The 15,063-nt window shown below is 43.4% G+C and overlaps 1 protein-coding gene across 1 annotated transcript in view; it reads left to right on the forward strand.

Annotated features, from left to right (window-relative positions):
• LOC130368861 (uncharacterized) overlaps positions 1 to 15,063 on the forward strand; it is a 64,909-nt gene that overhangs the window by 25,380 nt on the left and 24,466 nt on the right. Inside the window, exons 2-3 of the mRNA XM_056573180.1 lie at positions 36 to 131; positions 788 to 916. Coding sequence (XP_056429155.1) covers positions 36 to 131; positions 788 to 916 — 225 coding nt within the window. The remainder of the gene's footprint in view (positions 1 to 35; positions 132 to 787; positions 917 to 15,063) is intronic.

Below are 15,063 nucleotides of genomic sequence, written 5' to 3' on the forward strand. Positions count from 1 at the left end.
TCTGCATATCCGTCGCCACATGGGTGTTCACCAAGATTGTAGCAGAAATGGCGCAACACATCAGAGAAGGGGACAGAATATTTGTGCCCTGCCTGGACGACTTTCTCCTTGTAGAAGAGGCAAAGGAAAAGGTACTGTCCTTTTTAGAGCATACTGTAAACATCCTTAAAAATTGGGGTGGTTGATAAATTGGGAGAAATCCTCTCCTGTCCCCTACCTAACAAAAGATTTTTCTGGGTATTATGCTTGATTCTGTCCAGCAAAAATCTTTTCTACCATCTCAAAAGATTAATATCCCTAGTTCAGGAAGTGTCCGCTTCTCCCTATATATCTATTAGGAAGGGCATATCATTACTAGGGCTGTTTACCTCTTTCTTCCCTGCAGTTCCCACGGCTCCGATTCATTCTAGACCCCTTCAGCTAGAACTCTTGAAATCTTGGGATGGATCTCCCCCTTGGTGCTCCAGTCCTTTAAATGGTGATTGGATGTTAAAAATCTCACTATAGGTCTGGATTGGAAATTCTCTTCTCCTGTACTAACTACTACAGATGCTAGTCTATGGGGATGGGGTGCCCATATGGGTTCTAGTGATATTCAGGGTTCCTGGGATTTAGATATCTCTAACTATTCCTTAAATTACAGGGAATTACTAGCTATCTTACGTCTCTAGGTCTTTCCATTCAGGGGAGAAATGTAAAAATTATGTCTGACAACACTACTGCAGTTTCTGCTATCAATAGACAAGGCACTACAAAGAGTAATAGTTTAATGGAGTTGTCTTTTCAGATTATATCCTTGGCAGAAGCACAGCTAAACTCCATGAAAGCGGTTCATCTCAAGGGAGATCTGAACTTCAGAGCAGATTATATCAGCCGTCACCAGATATCTCAAGGAGAATGGCAACTGAACCCAAAGGTATTTTGGAAAATTGGCTCACTCTGGGGGAAGCCACAGATAGACTTATTTGCCACAAGAAAAATTGTCAAGTGAAGAAATTCTACACTCTGTCCCCAGCGGACGAGCCTCTAGCAGTAGATGCTCTATCACAGGTATGGACTTGGAATCTAGCATATGCCTTTCCATCCTTAATTCTTATTCCCCAGGTGATCGAAAAGATCAGGGAGGACAAGGCCACAGTAATTCTTATAGCCCCCTTTTGGCCCCAGAGAGCATGGTTTTTGTGGCTAAGGAATATGTCAATCAAGAATCCTTGGGTGCTTCCGGATCTACAGGATTTACTAGTACAGGGCCCAGTAGTTAGCCCAGAGATCCAAAATTTACACCTCACGTCCTGGCTTTTGAGAGGATTATACGTAAGGCCAAAGGCTTTTCAGAAGCAGTAATCTCCACCCTTCAAGCAAGTAGGAAGCCAGCCACCAATAAAATCTATTTTAGAATATGGAAAAAATATTTTGAAGTATCTAATCTTTCATCAATAGATCTTGAGAAGCCTAATATTGCACTACAGTAGCTGATCCAACTGTGATGTAATGTCCTTAAAACAAGTCAAAATGAGGCTTAGTAAAGGTTGTGGCCTCGACATGCCCGTATGACCTCTCTACAATGCCTGGGCATGCTCCTGATGAGGTCTCCTGGACAGTCTGTGGAGCAATGTGGCGTTGGTGGATGGAGCGAGACATGATGTCCCAGATGTCCTCAATCGGACTCAGGTCTGGGGAATGGGCGGCCAGACCATAGCATAAATGCCTTCATCTTGCAGGAACTGCTGATACACTCCAGCCACATGAGGTCTAGCATTGTCCTGCATTAGGAGGAACCCAGGGCCAACAACACCAGCATATGGTCTCACAATGGGTCTCATCTCAGTACCTAATGGCAGTCAGGCTACCTCTGGCAAGCACATGGAGGGCTGTGCAGCCCTCCAAAGAAATGCCACCCCACACCATTACTGACCCACCGCCAAACCGGTCATACTGGAGGATGTTGCAGGCAGCAGAACATTCTCCACGGCATCTCCAGACTCTGTCACATGTGCTCAGTGTGAACCTGCTTTCATCTGTGAAGAGCAGAGGGTGCCAGTGGTGAATTTGCCAATCTTAGTGTTCTCTGGCAAATGTCAAACGTCCTGCACGGTGTTGGGCTGTAAGCACAACCCCCACCTGTGGACGTCGGGCCCTCATACCACTCTCATAGAGTCTGTTTCTGACTGTTTAAGTGGACACATGCACATTTGTGGCCTGCTGGAGGTCAATTTGCAGGGCTCTGGCAGTGCTCCTCCAGCTCCTCCTTGCACAAAGGCAGAGGTAGTGGTCCTGCTGCTGGGTTGTTGCCCTCCTACAGCCTCCTTTTACGTCTCCTGATGTACTGGCCTGTCTCCGTAGCGACTCCATGCTCTGGACACTATGCTGACAGACCCAGCAGACCTTCTTGCCACAGCTCGCATTGATGTGCCATCTTGGATGAGCTGCACTACCTGAGCCACTTGTATGGGTTGTAGACTCCGTCTCATGCTACGACTAGAGTGAAAGCACTGTCAGCATTCAAAAGTGACCAAAACATCAGCCAGGAAGCATAGGAACTGATAAGTGGTCTTGGGTCAACACCTGCAGAACCACTAATTTATTGGTAGTGTCTTGCTAATTGCCTATAATTTCCACCTGTTGTCTGTTCCATTTGCACAACAGCATGTGAAATTGATTGTCAATCAGTGTTGCTTCCTGAGTGGACAGTGGGATTTCACATAAGTGTTATTGACTTGGAGTTACATTGTGTTGTTTAAGTGTTCCCTTTATTTTTTTAAGCAGTGTAAATGGGTGATGGAAGCCACTATATGGTGTCCATCATAGGCATCTGTTTAATGTACTTTGCTTGAGTCACACTTATAAAGCAAAATTGCATGGTGGTGCCCATAAGTGTAAAGAGCTGAGGTCAGAAAAGATATGGCTGTATGGGGGGATATTATTTATTTTTATATATTTAAGGGACATCTTTTAGCTTTATATTATGTTCAGAGCTGAAGATAGCTGATAGGGAGATAACACAAATAATACCTGTCTCTTAGATGATGGCTGTTTGCAAATCATTGTATTCCTTCTATGCTCAAGAGTTATAAATTACTTTTATATTAAAATATGAATCCTTTCAGTACTTATCAGCTGCTGCATGTTACAGAGGAAATTGTATAGTTTTTTTTTCTGTCTGACCACAGTGCTCTCTGCTGACACCTCTGTTTGTGTCAGGAACTGTCCAGAGCAGGAGAGGTTTGCTATGGGGATTTGCTCATGCTCTGGACAGTTCCTGACATGGACAGAGATGACAGCAGAGAGCACTGTGGTCACACAGAAAATAAATTTAAAAAGAAAATAACTTCTTGTGTAGCATACAACAGCTGATAAGTACTGGAAGGATTAAGATTTTTAATCAGAAGTTATTAAATTTTTTAAAAACTTTTTGGCACCAGTCGATTGTAAAAAAAATAGTTTTCAACCAGAGTACCCCTTTAAAGGGGTATTCCGCCCCTAGACATCTTATCCCCTATTCAAAGGATAAGGGATAAGATGTCAGATCGCCGCGGTCCCGCTGCTGGGGACCCCTGGGATCCCCGCTGTGGCACCGCGCTATCATTACAGCACAGAGCAAGTTCACTCTGCACGTAATGATGGGCGGTACAGGGGCCGGAGCATCGTTACGTCACGGCTCCGCCCCTCGTGATGTCATGGCCCGCCCCTTTCAATACAAGTCTATGGGAGGGGGCGTGGCGGTCGTCACGCCCCCTCCCATAGACTTGCATTAAGGGGATGGGCCGTGATGTCACGAGGGGCGGCGCCATGACGTCACGCTGCTCCGTCCCCCGTATCGCCCGTCATTACGCACGCGAACTCGCTCTGTGCTGTAATGATAGCGCGGTGCCGCAGCGGGGATCCCGGGGGTCCCCAGCAGCGGGACCGCGGCGATCTGACATCTTATCCCCTATCCTTTGGATAGGGGATAAGATGTCTAGGGGCGGAATACCCCTTTAAGTACAGAGGGAGTTTCCGGTGTAAAATATCATCTGCCAATAGTTTTATGTGTAAGAACAGTCTGTTACGCCGAGCGCTCCGGGTCCCCGCTCCTCCCCGGAGCGCTCGCAACTTCCTCGCATTTGCAGCGCCCCGGTCAGACCTGCTGACCGGGTGCGCTGCAATGTCTCTCTCAGCCGGGATGCGATTCGCGATGCGGGAGGCGCCCGCTCGCGATGCGCATCCCGGCTCCCGTACCTGACTCGCTCCCCGTCGGTCTTGTCCCGGCGCGCGCGGCCCCGCTCCTTAGGGCGCGCGCGCGCCGGGTCTCTGCAATTTAAAGGGCCACTGCGCCACTGATTGGCGCAGCAGGCTTAATTAGTGTGTTCACCTGTGCACTCCCTATTTATACATCACTTCCCCTGCACTCCCTTGCCGGATCTTGTTGCCATTGTGCCAGTGAAAGCGTTTCCTTGTGTGTTCCTAGCCTGTGTTCCAGACCTCCTGCCGTTGCCCCTGACTACGATCCTTGCTGCCTGCCCTGACCTTCTGCTACGTCCGACCTTGCTCTTGTCTACTCCCTTGTACCGCGCCTATCTTCAGCAGTCAGAGAGGTTGAGCCGTTGCTGGTGGATACGACCTGGTTGCTACCGCCGCTGCAAGACCATCCCGCTTTGCGGCGGGCTCTGGTGAATACCAGTAGCAACTTAGAACCGGTCCACCCACACGGTCCACGCCAATCCCTCTCTGGCACAGAGGATCCACCTCCAGCCAGCCGAATCGTGACACAGTCCCAAACTCCATGCTAAAGTTTGGTGAATGGGGATTGATATTTTGGGCAGGCTATAATCAAAAATCCAAGTACAGTTATAATGTAACTGATCGTACAATAATCTGCCATTATGAAATCTTTAAATGACTTGTGTGACACTTTTCACAAAAGCTGTATTGCGCTGACTGAATCTGTAAATTATTTGCAGTTTTTCTTTTATTGACTCATTATACTGTATTAGACATTTCTATCTATGAAAATCTCTGACATAACAAACTTTTTTAATGTACTCAGGGATAATTTTGTTTTCTGAGCTTAAAGAACTACGGGATTGAAAATTTTATCCCCTATCCTAAGGATAGGGGATAAGTTTCAGATCGCGGGGGATCCGACCGCTGGGGCCCCCCACGATCTCCCGTACGGGTCCGCGGCTCTCTGCATAGAGAGCGCGTGTTGACCACCGCACGAGTCGGCGGCTGACACGTGCCCTCCATTTACTGCTATGGGAGAGCCGAAGCGCTGCCTTCGTCAATTTCCGGCTCTCCCATAGCAGTGTATATGGAGGGGGCAAGTCGGCCGCTGCTTCGTGCGGTGGTCAACACGCCCTCTCTAACCAGAGAGCCGAGGGCCCAGTACGGGAGATCACGGGTGGCCCCAAGCGGTCGGACCCCCTGCGATCTGAAACTTATCCCCTATCCTTAGGATAGGGGATACATTTTTCAATCCCGTAGTTCTCCTTTAAGAAAAGCAATGTGCATCAAAGCTTCAGTGAGATTATTAACATGTGGTTCTGCATTGACTTGCAAATTTGATTGCTCAGACACATCCATTATTTATACACTAGTCAATTTTTATATTAAACTTGTAATGCACTGAATTGTTTCATATGCAAAAATTAATAATGGGTTGCATAACATGACATCTGTGACTCATCTTTGCTTGAAAGCATAATCTTTGTTTCTCAATAGCATATTCAATAAAGTTACAAACAAACCTGCTAGAAAGTTTACACAGGACTAAACTAGTCATCTTGCAGGAATTATGTAAATAAATTAAATAAATAAATAAATATATATATATATATATATATATATATATATATAATAAAAGGACAAATACTGCACCTAATGATGCAACTGCAATTCATGTGGTAGTCCCCGGAAGTGTAAACCTTACAATAAAGGGGTGTCCACTGCCTCAGCATTTGGAACATTTTGTTACGAACATTGAGTGAGGGCGCCGGGGCTCGTGTTGTCATGGTCATGCCCCCTCAATGCAAGTCTATCGGAGGGGGCATAGCGCACTATACTACAATACACAGGTTAGAACAATCCAAAAGTGCAAACAAAGTAAGCCATGGAGTGCAGTGCATACCTCTGTCACGATCTGTCAGGGAGCCATGGGAGCATCAGCTTCAAAATATGTTTTGGTGAATATTAACTTCTCTCTGGAAGAAGGTCATATTCACTAATTTTAGAAGCAGGAGAGGTGTGCACACTTTCTGTACAGCCGAGAGTACATGGTACTGTTACAATTTCCAAGGTTTGACAATGATTAACCTGAACATAGAACAGGAAATGTTGTCATGACCACATAGTAATACAGGATGTGCAAGCTTATAACTGAGCATAGAGTATGTATACTATCATGTGACGGAATGACGTGATCCCGTCTACTCCGTGCCTTCCGGACCGCTCTCCCTCTCTACCCCCTCCTCCTCTGAGTGAAGTCGGTTGGTGTCCACAGGGGATGCTCCCTCAGTGGAGGATATGAACATATGAATAAAGGAGCTTCAGTACCGGGTGATGGGTGACTTCGGAACGATGGGCTGCGCCGGGAAGAACTGGGCGCGGCCAAGGTGTTGACGCGGCAGGTCTTGAGATGCCGTGCTGGATCCTGGGAGCCAACCCGGAAGTGCAAGCGGGCGTCCTTGCTAGGCGTGTGGCGGAGGAGCAGGTGGTGGACTCGGAGCACTTTGAGAGAGTCCAGGCCACGGCGCACGGGAGAGGGCTTGGTGAAAAAACATCTGAAGGTGAGCCGGCAAAAATTAACTTGATGCAATAAGAGGAGGATAAAGTGGACATAAAATACACATGTCAACTATAACAGGGGAGGAGAGGCTTTTACTGACTGAGCTTAATTTTTGAACAGCCTCAAACTTTTCGTATGGTATGGGTATGGTATGGAATATGAAATGATATGGACCTTTTTCATTGAAATGGCAACTATGTGACGCAGGATGGAATTAATAATGCTCTGGTGAACCGAGGTCATTTATTTATATGAGGTACCCCTATAATAAGAGACATTACTATTATTATAAAGGCACTATTATTATTATTATAGGCATCTTTCCCTTGGACTTAAAATAAAGTGTTAAAATCTTACTGTAGCAAGGTAGTATAACCGGAGACAAATAGAGGGGGGTCCTGTATCGGGGTGCCTGCTGCAGTTGTAAGACTATAACTCTCTGCAGGGAGCTTTTTGTTCAAACTGATCTGAACTGAACTTTTCTATTGGAATTGGATGCTTATGTGACATTAAAAGAGACATAAAACTGTAATGAAATGGACATTAAAATAAAATGAGAGGCAGTGTACTGTTGCTAAATGGAGAATGACCTCTTCCTTCCCCCTCCCTCCCCTTATTCCCCCCCCCCCAACCCGTTACTGCATTAAAGGGGTACTCCAGTGGTAAACAAATTTTTTTTAATCAACTGGTGCCAGAAATTTTAACAGATTTGTAAATTACTTCTATTTAAAAATCTTAATCCTTTCAGTACTTATCAGCTCCCGTATGCTCCACAGGAAGTTGTATTTCTTTCAGTAGTTCTTTTCTGTCTGACCATAGGGCTCTCTGCTGTCACCTCTGTTCGTATCAGGAACTGTCCAGAGCAGATGTGTTAACAGCCGACCCTCCTTTTGTTTCAGACAGTAAACTTTATCCTAGACTAAGCACAGGAGCCTGCAAGTGTGAAGGGGAGGAAAACTGCACCTTTGGGAAAGATAATACAGACTCCTAGCCTGAAAGTTTGTGAGCTAAGGGTCAGGGGAACCCGATGGTGAAATGGCTCCTAAAGTGCAAACAAGAAGGTCTGGTGGAGGGGGAGAAAACTCAAATCCTAATACTTCTAAGATGGATAAGTATCTTAAGTCCCCAAGAGATGCAGTTAAAACAAGAACACAGGAATGGCAGGGCGGAAAATACAATAGAAGTGTATGGATCAAGATTTTCGGTATTGCAGGAGGAGGGAGGAATGGAGGAGGGGGAGAGATCTGAAATTAATGCTAAAATGCTGGACTTATTTTGTCTGCGGTACAGTAAAGCAACAAAGCACTAGACCTGTTAACAACAGTACGCACCCTAAGTACAGATATAATGTTCATTAGAGACGACATGAGGAAAGTTAAAGAGAGAGTGGATCAGATGGAAAAAGGGATCCCTGGGATGAAGGATAAAATGAAAGAGCTACTTACAACACAAGAAGGAACCACTAAGGAGAATAAATATCTAAGAGAGCGTATAGAGGATATGGAGGATAGATCAAGGAGAGCCCATGTAAGAATAATCTGTCTGCTGGAAGGTGATGATCCAGTGACTTTTTGTAGTAAATGGCTGAAGGACTATATTGGAGAAGAAAATCTGTCAAAATGGTTCCTAGTTGAAAGAGCACATAGAGTGCCGCCGGGGGAAACCGATTATAGGAGCTCCACCTAGAACGATAATAATAAAGTTATTGTTTTACAGTGATAGAGATACACTACTGAGAATATCTAGAGAAAAAGGGAAAACAGAATATAAAGGAGGCAATGTTTTTTTGTATCCAGATTTTTCCAGAGAAACCCGTAAGAAAAGGATGTCTTTTAGAGAAGATAAAAAAAGAGGGTAGGATGATAGTGTGGAATGTTAAAAGGGAATTAAAGAGAAGCTAAAAAGAATTGCGATTTTTGATAGGGTGAGGAATTATTTACCAGCCATAATATGTTTGATTGAGACTCATCTCACTAAAGACTCACTCCATTTGATAAAGAAAAAATGGGTAAAATTGGAGTTTCACTCAACACTGTCTTCCTACTCCTCTGGGGTATCAGTTTTAATTCATGCTAAAGTTAAACTACAAATTTATTGTTTGCTCTGTGATCCAAGGAGGAGATATGAGTTTATATATGCAAAATGGGAGGAGAGGGAGGTAATTTTAGCATTTTTGTATATTCTACCACCATTTATTCTTGAGGTGCTTTATAATTTGACTGGATTTGTAAAAGATAAGAATTATAGAGATTTATATGTCATGGGTGACTTTAACTGTGTGATGGACGGAATTAGGGACAGAAGGGAGTGAAGGGGGGCGGGTAATAATGTGACACTATGTATGGAGAAGTAAATATCCAGACTTAGATATTTTTTCCTGTTATAGTGCATCACACAGAATGGCATCGAGGATTGATCTGATACTTGTGAATGATAGTGTCCTGCAGGGTATTAAAAGTATGAAATACGAAACCAGGGGAGTGTCAGATCACACCATGATGCAAAATACATATTGGAGACATACACAATAAAAATAAAAAGTTAAATATTAATCCCCATTGGCTAAGTATAGAGGAAATAACAAACGGAGTGTAAGAAGAGATACTTTTTTTTCTGGGCAATCAATAAGGGCACAGCAAGTCTGCATACGGTATGGGACACATTGAATGCATATTTAAGGGGTATTCTATATAGAAAAATTTTGAAGGAAAAAGAAAAAGTAGATTTATTGGAAAATATTAAAAAACATGGAGGAACTAACACAGGCACAAGAACACTATAAAGATCTGTTAATTAAAGGGGTACTCCTGTGGAAAACTTTTTTTTTTTTTTTTAAATCAACTGGTGCCAGAAAGTTAAACAGATTTGTAAATCACTTCTATTAAAAAATCTTAATCCTTCCAGTACTTTTTAGGGACTTTATACTAAAGAGAAATCCAAAAAAACAAATGCATTTCCTCTGATGGCATGACCACAGTGCTCTCTACAGACCTCTACTGTCCATTTTAGGAACTGTCCAGAGCAGCATATGTTTGCTATGGGGATTTTCTCCTGCTCTGGACAGTTCCTAAAATGGACAGCAGAGGTCATCAGAGAGCACTGTGGTCATGACATCAGAGGAAATGCATTTCTTTTTTGGATTTCTCTTTAGTATACAGCCCCTAAAAAGTACTGCATGAATTAAGATTTTTTTAATAGAAGTGATTTACAAATCTGTTTAACTTTCTGGCACCAGTTGATTTAAAAAAAAAAGTTTTTCCACGGGAGTACCCCTTTAAATAAAGCACAACATAAGTAATTTTTTGGGGGGCATAAAAAATTTGAAGGAGGGAGGCCTAATAAATGATTATCAGGTATTATTAAAAATCAAAAAGGAAATTGGGAAATAGCAGTTTTAGGAATGAAGAAGGCAAAATAGTTAATGGAAATGGGGAGAATTGCACAGGGATACTATCAAAACTTATATAAATCTGAAAAGAGGGCAAACAATATTGAAATAAAAAAAATATCTAGAGGAGATAGACATCCCTAAGATAAAAGAAGAAGATAAAAGGCTTTTAAATGCAGATATCACTATAATAGAATTGCAAGGTGCCCTAAAATCTTTTTCTAGAAACTCTGCCCCAGGCCCAATTGGGCTAGTTTTAGAAATTTATAAAAAAAACTGTATGGATCCGTTGTTGTTTTACTTAATGGAAGTTATTAATTAATCTTTGAATCAATGATTGAGGCAGAAATTACCTTAATCCCCAAAAAAGGTAAAGATAATACGGAAATTAAGGTGTAGCAAACAATTTCACTGTTGAATACAGATTATAAAATGTTTTCTAAAATATGGGCCATGATATTATCAAGGGTAATGAGAGAGGTTATTGGTTTAGAACAGAAAGGGTTTGTAAGTGGTAGAAGATTTTTTTAGTAATATTCATAGGACCTTTCTGAATACAGTGGTCCCTCAACATACGATGGTAATTCGTTCCAAACAAGCCATCGTTTGTCGAATCCATCGTATGTTGAGGGATTCGTGCAATGTTAAGTATAGGAAGCTGTACTCACCTGTCCCCGCTGCTCGAGATGGTGTCCCCGCCGCTCCCGATGGTGATCCCGGGCCTCCGCTGGGCTCTCCGCTGTCTTCTCCGGTCCTCCGCTGTCTTCTCCGGTCCTCTGCTGTCTTCTCCGGTCCTCTGCTGTCTTCCGCAAGGCCTTACTGGGCCTGCGTAGTGACGTCATTACGCCGCTGCGTACGCCATTCCTATTGGATGACATGCACAGTAGCGTATTGACGTCATCGGAGAGGGCCGAGAAGACACCGGAAGACCAGCACTGGACCCGGAGGGCACCCCGGAGCATCGTGGAGGGGTAAGTAATACTTACCGCACCACACGGGGAACATTAAGCTGCTATCCGGCAGCAGCTTAAGCATTTGGCGCTGCCGGATAGCACTTAATGCGATGGCCCCGACATAAAAAAGCATCGTATGTCGATGCTAACATCGACATGCGATGGCCTCTGAGAGGCCATCGTATGTCGATTTGATCATATGTCGGGGCCATCGTAGGTCAGGGGGTCACTGTACTCAGATTGAAGGGGGAGGGCCCCACTCCATTATATCCCTGGATGCAAACAAAGCATTTGACAGAGTGGAGTGGGGCTTCCTTTTTGAGGTTTTGGAGTAATTCAATCTGGGGGATAAAATTGTAAAAGGGGTTAAAACTATGTACAATGCTCCTAGTGCAAGAATTGACATTAATGGAGAAGTATTAGGGAAATTTAAACTTGAAAGGGGCACAAGGCAGGGATGCCCTTTATCCACAATGCTTTTTGCATTTTTTTGTAGAGCCTCTGGCTAAAATCTTAAAAGAAAGAGATATATTTATGGGATTTGGGGTAAATGGAGAAAAAGGCAAGGTATTGTTATATGCGGATTACATCCTCCTGTTTATTGTAAATCCAAAAGAAAAGGTTCCCTTGATAGTCCAAATGATAGAAAAATATGGAGATTTATCAGGTTTCAAAATAAATTGGGGAAAATCATAGAGGGTCAAATTGGCAGTCTAAAAATTCTAAAAACTTCTGAGAATTATGAATATCTTGGTATAGTAGTGTTAAGGAAAGTGGAAGAATTTGAGAATCTAAACCTAAGACCTTTGGGGGAAAACTTGGGTATAAGTGTATGGGTTTAGATATGGCAGACAGGTTGGTGCTTATTAAATCAGTAATCTTACCTATGTCTGTAACACTCACGTTTCTGAAGACAGGAACCCCGGTGGATGTGGATCCGCTGGACCTGTGTTGCAGATGACTCGGACCGTACAAGGGAGTGGAATCTAATGTGCCGCTGGTTTTCACCAGAGCCCGCCGCAAAGCGGGATGGACTTGCTGCAGCAGGTGACACCCAGGTCACTACCCCTGACACGGCTCGACCACACAGGCGGCTGAGGAGATGCAAGGCACAGGAGGGATAAGGCAACTCGTAGTCTGGATAGCAGAAGGTCAGGGCAGGCGGCACAGTAGCGTAGTCAAAGCGAAGAAGGAGTTCAGTAGGCAGGCGGCAGAGGAGCAAGGTCAAAGTCACAAAGCAAGGGATCAGATACACAGCAAGGCAATACTGAGGAACGCTCTCTCTAAGGCACAAGGCAACAAAGATCTGGCAGGGAACTGAGGAGGGTGGAGGAATTTATAAATGAGCCACAGGTGGATTACACTAATGAGCGTACTGGCCCCATTAATCTTAAAGCTCCGGCACGCTCGCGCCCTAGGGGACGGGGACACGCGCTCCGGAGCAGAAGCAGGATAAACACCCGGAGAGTGACGGACTGGGGCTCGCATGCAGGCACGTCCCGCGATGCGAGTCCCAGCCCTGTCGGCAGCAGAACGTAAGGGGACCATTCGCACACGGCCAGCGTGTGTGGCCGGAGCGCATAACGTAACAATGTCTTTACATTTTTTAAGAGTAGCGCCAGTCTTGATTAATGAAAAATTATTTTGGGGTTTGGAGAAGAAAATAAATGAGCTCTTATGGAAAAGGAAACACGTGAAGATAAAGAGTTTGATTTAAATCCACCAATGGAAAGAGGTGGGTTGGGTTTACCAAATTTGTATTACTATTATATAGCGGCACAATTGACATATATACATTCATGGACGTAAATGTTGGCACCCCTGAAATTTTTCTAGAAGTATTTCTCACAGAAAAGGATTGTAATAACACATGTTTTGCTATACACATGTCTATCCCTTTGTGTTTATTGGAACTGAACCTTAAAAGGGAGGAAAAAAAAGCTAATTGGACATAATGTCACACCAAACTCCAAAAATGGGCTGGACAAAATTATTGGCACCCTTTCAAAATTGTGGTAAAATGGTAAAATAAGACTGCTTCAAGCATGTGATGCTCCTTTGAACTCACATGAGGCAAGAAACAGGTGTGGGCAATATAAAAATCACACCTGAAAGCAGATAAAAAGGAGAGAAGTTCACTTAGTCTTTGCATTGTGCGTCTGTGTGTGTGCCACTCTAAGCATGGACAACAGAAAGAGGAGAAGAGAACTGTCTGAGGACTTGAGAACCAAAATTGTGGGAAAATATTAACAATCTCAAGGTTACAAGTCCGTCTCCATAGATCGAGATTTGCCTTTGTCCACAGTGTACAACATTATCAGGAAGTTTGCAACCCATGGCACTGTACCTAATCTCCCTGGGCATGGACGGAAGAGAAAAATTGATGAAAGGTGTAAACGCAGGATAGTCCGGATGGTGGACAGCAGCCCCAAACAATTTTCAAACATATTCAAGCTGTCTTGCAGGCTCAGGGAGCATCAGTGTCAGCTCAAACTATCCGTTGACATTTAAATGAAATGAAACACTATGGCAGGAGACCCAGTAGGACCCCACTGCTGACAAAGAGACATAAAAAAGCAAGACTACATTTAACCAAACCGAACTTGAATAAGCCAAAATCCTTCTGGGAAAACATCTTGTGAACCGATGAGACCAAGATAGAGCTTTTTGGTAAAGCACATAATTTTACTGTTTACCGAAAACGGAATGAGGCCTACAAAGAAAAGAACACAGTACCTACAGTGAAATATGGTGGAGGGTCAATGATGTTTTGGGGTTGTTTTGCTGCCTCTGGCAGTGGGTGCCTTGAATATTTACAAGGCATCATGAAATCTGAGGATTACCAATGGATTTTGGGTTGCATTGTACAGCCCAGTGTCAGAAAGCTGGGTTTGCGTCTGAGATCATGGGTCTTCCAGCAGGACAATGACCCCAAACATACATAAAAAGGACCCAGAAATGGATGGCAACAAAGGGCTGGAGAGTTCTGAAGTGGCCAGCAATAAGTCCAGATTGAAATCCCATTGAACACATTTGAAGAGATCTTAAAATTGCTGTTGGGAAAAGGCGCCCTTCCAATAAGAGAGACCTGGAGCAGTTTACAAATGAAGAGTGGTCCAACAATATAATATTCTATTAATAACTAAAAAAAAAAAAAAAAAAAAAAAAGTGGACTCTTTATCAGTGACTTGCATTTTCAGCTTGTTTAACTAGTCATAAAATGTACCATTTACCTATAAACCTCCACAGGCCTGATGTACACATGACCAGAAAGGTCAGGTTGAAACTATTGATGGAAAACCAAATAAACATGTTGTCACTTATTTTATCTTCTAGTAAACAATCACTTCTCTGTAAGCCATGAATCACTGTCTGGTGAGGTGCCAGATTCCTGTCTACATAAAGCATCAACACAGGGACTGCACAAATAATGCCAGTTCCCGAGGTGAAAAAGGCAGAATGACATCTTGGTCATGTGACCATAATTTCTCACCTTTTTACAGTTTCTTGATACACCCAAGATATATTGGTTTATAGTTTGTCTGACAATTCAGGGAATCAGTCAGATGAGCGTAAATCTAAATTTAATGATAGGAGCGAATATCAGGTTACATTACTTCTGAAAATGTAGCCCATTTAAATTGGCACAGTATTGCTGCCCATTGGGCAGAGGTTGAAATGGGAAACTGCTGTGTGAGAATCCAGCCATACAGTATAACAATTAAAAGAAAAAACACCCTGTGAACTAAGGTTTTTAATTCTGGTTATCCTTACCAGAAACCAATATTGCAGAATAAAATAAGGTAGCCCTAGGAGTAATTCACACTAGAACAGCTTTCTGCTTTAGTTTCCATTACTTTGTATACAAACAGCGCAAATCAACCAACTAGATAAGTGATGGAATGTGGCTGAGCCTCATATGTCTACATATTTCAGTCATACAATACTTTTGACCCTTC

Source organism: Hyla sarda, chromosome 4 (genome assembly GCF_029499605.1).
Source record: "Hyla sarda isolate aHylSar1 chromosome 4, aHylSar1.hap1, whole genome shotgun sequence".
NCBI classification, from domain to species: domain Eukaryota; kingdom Metazoa; phylum Chordata; class Amphibia; order Anura; family Hylidae; genus Hyla; species Hyla sarda.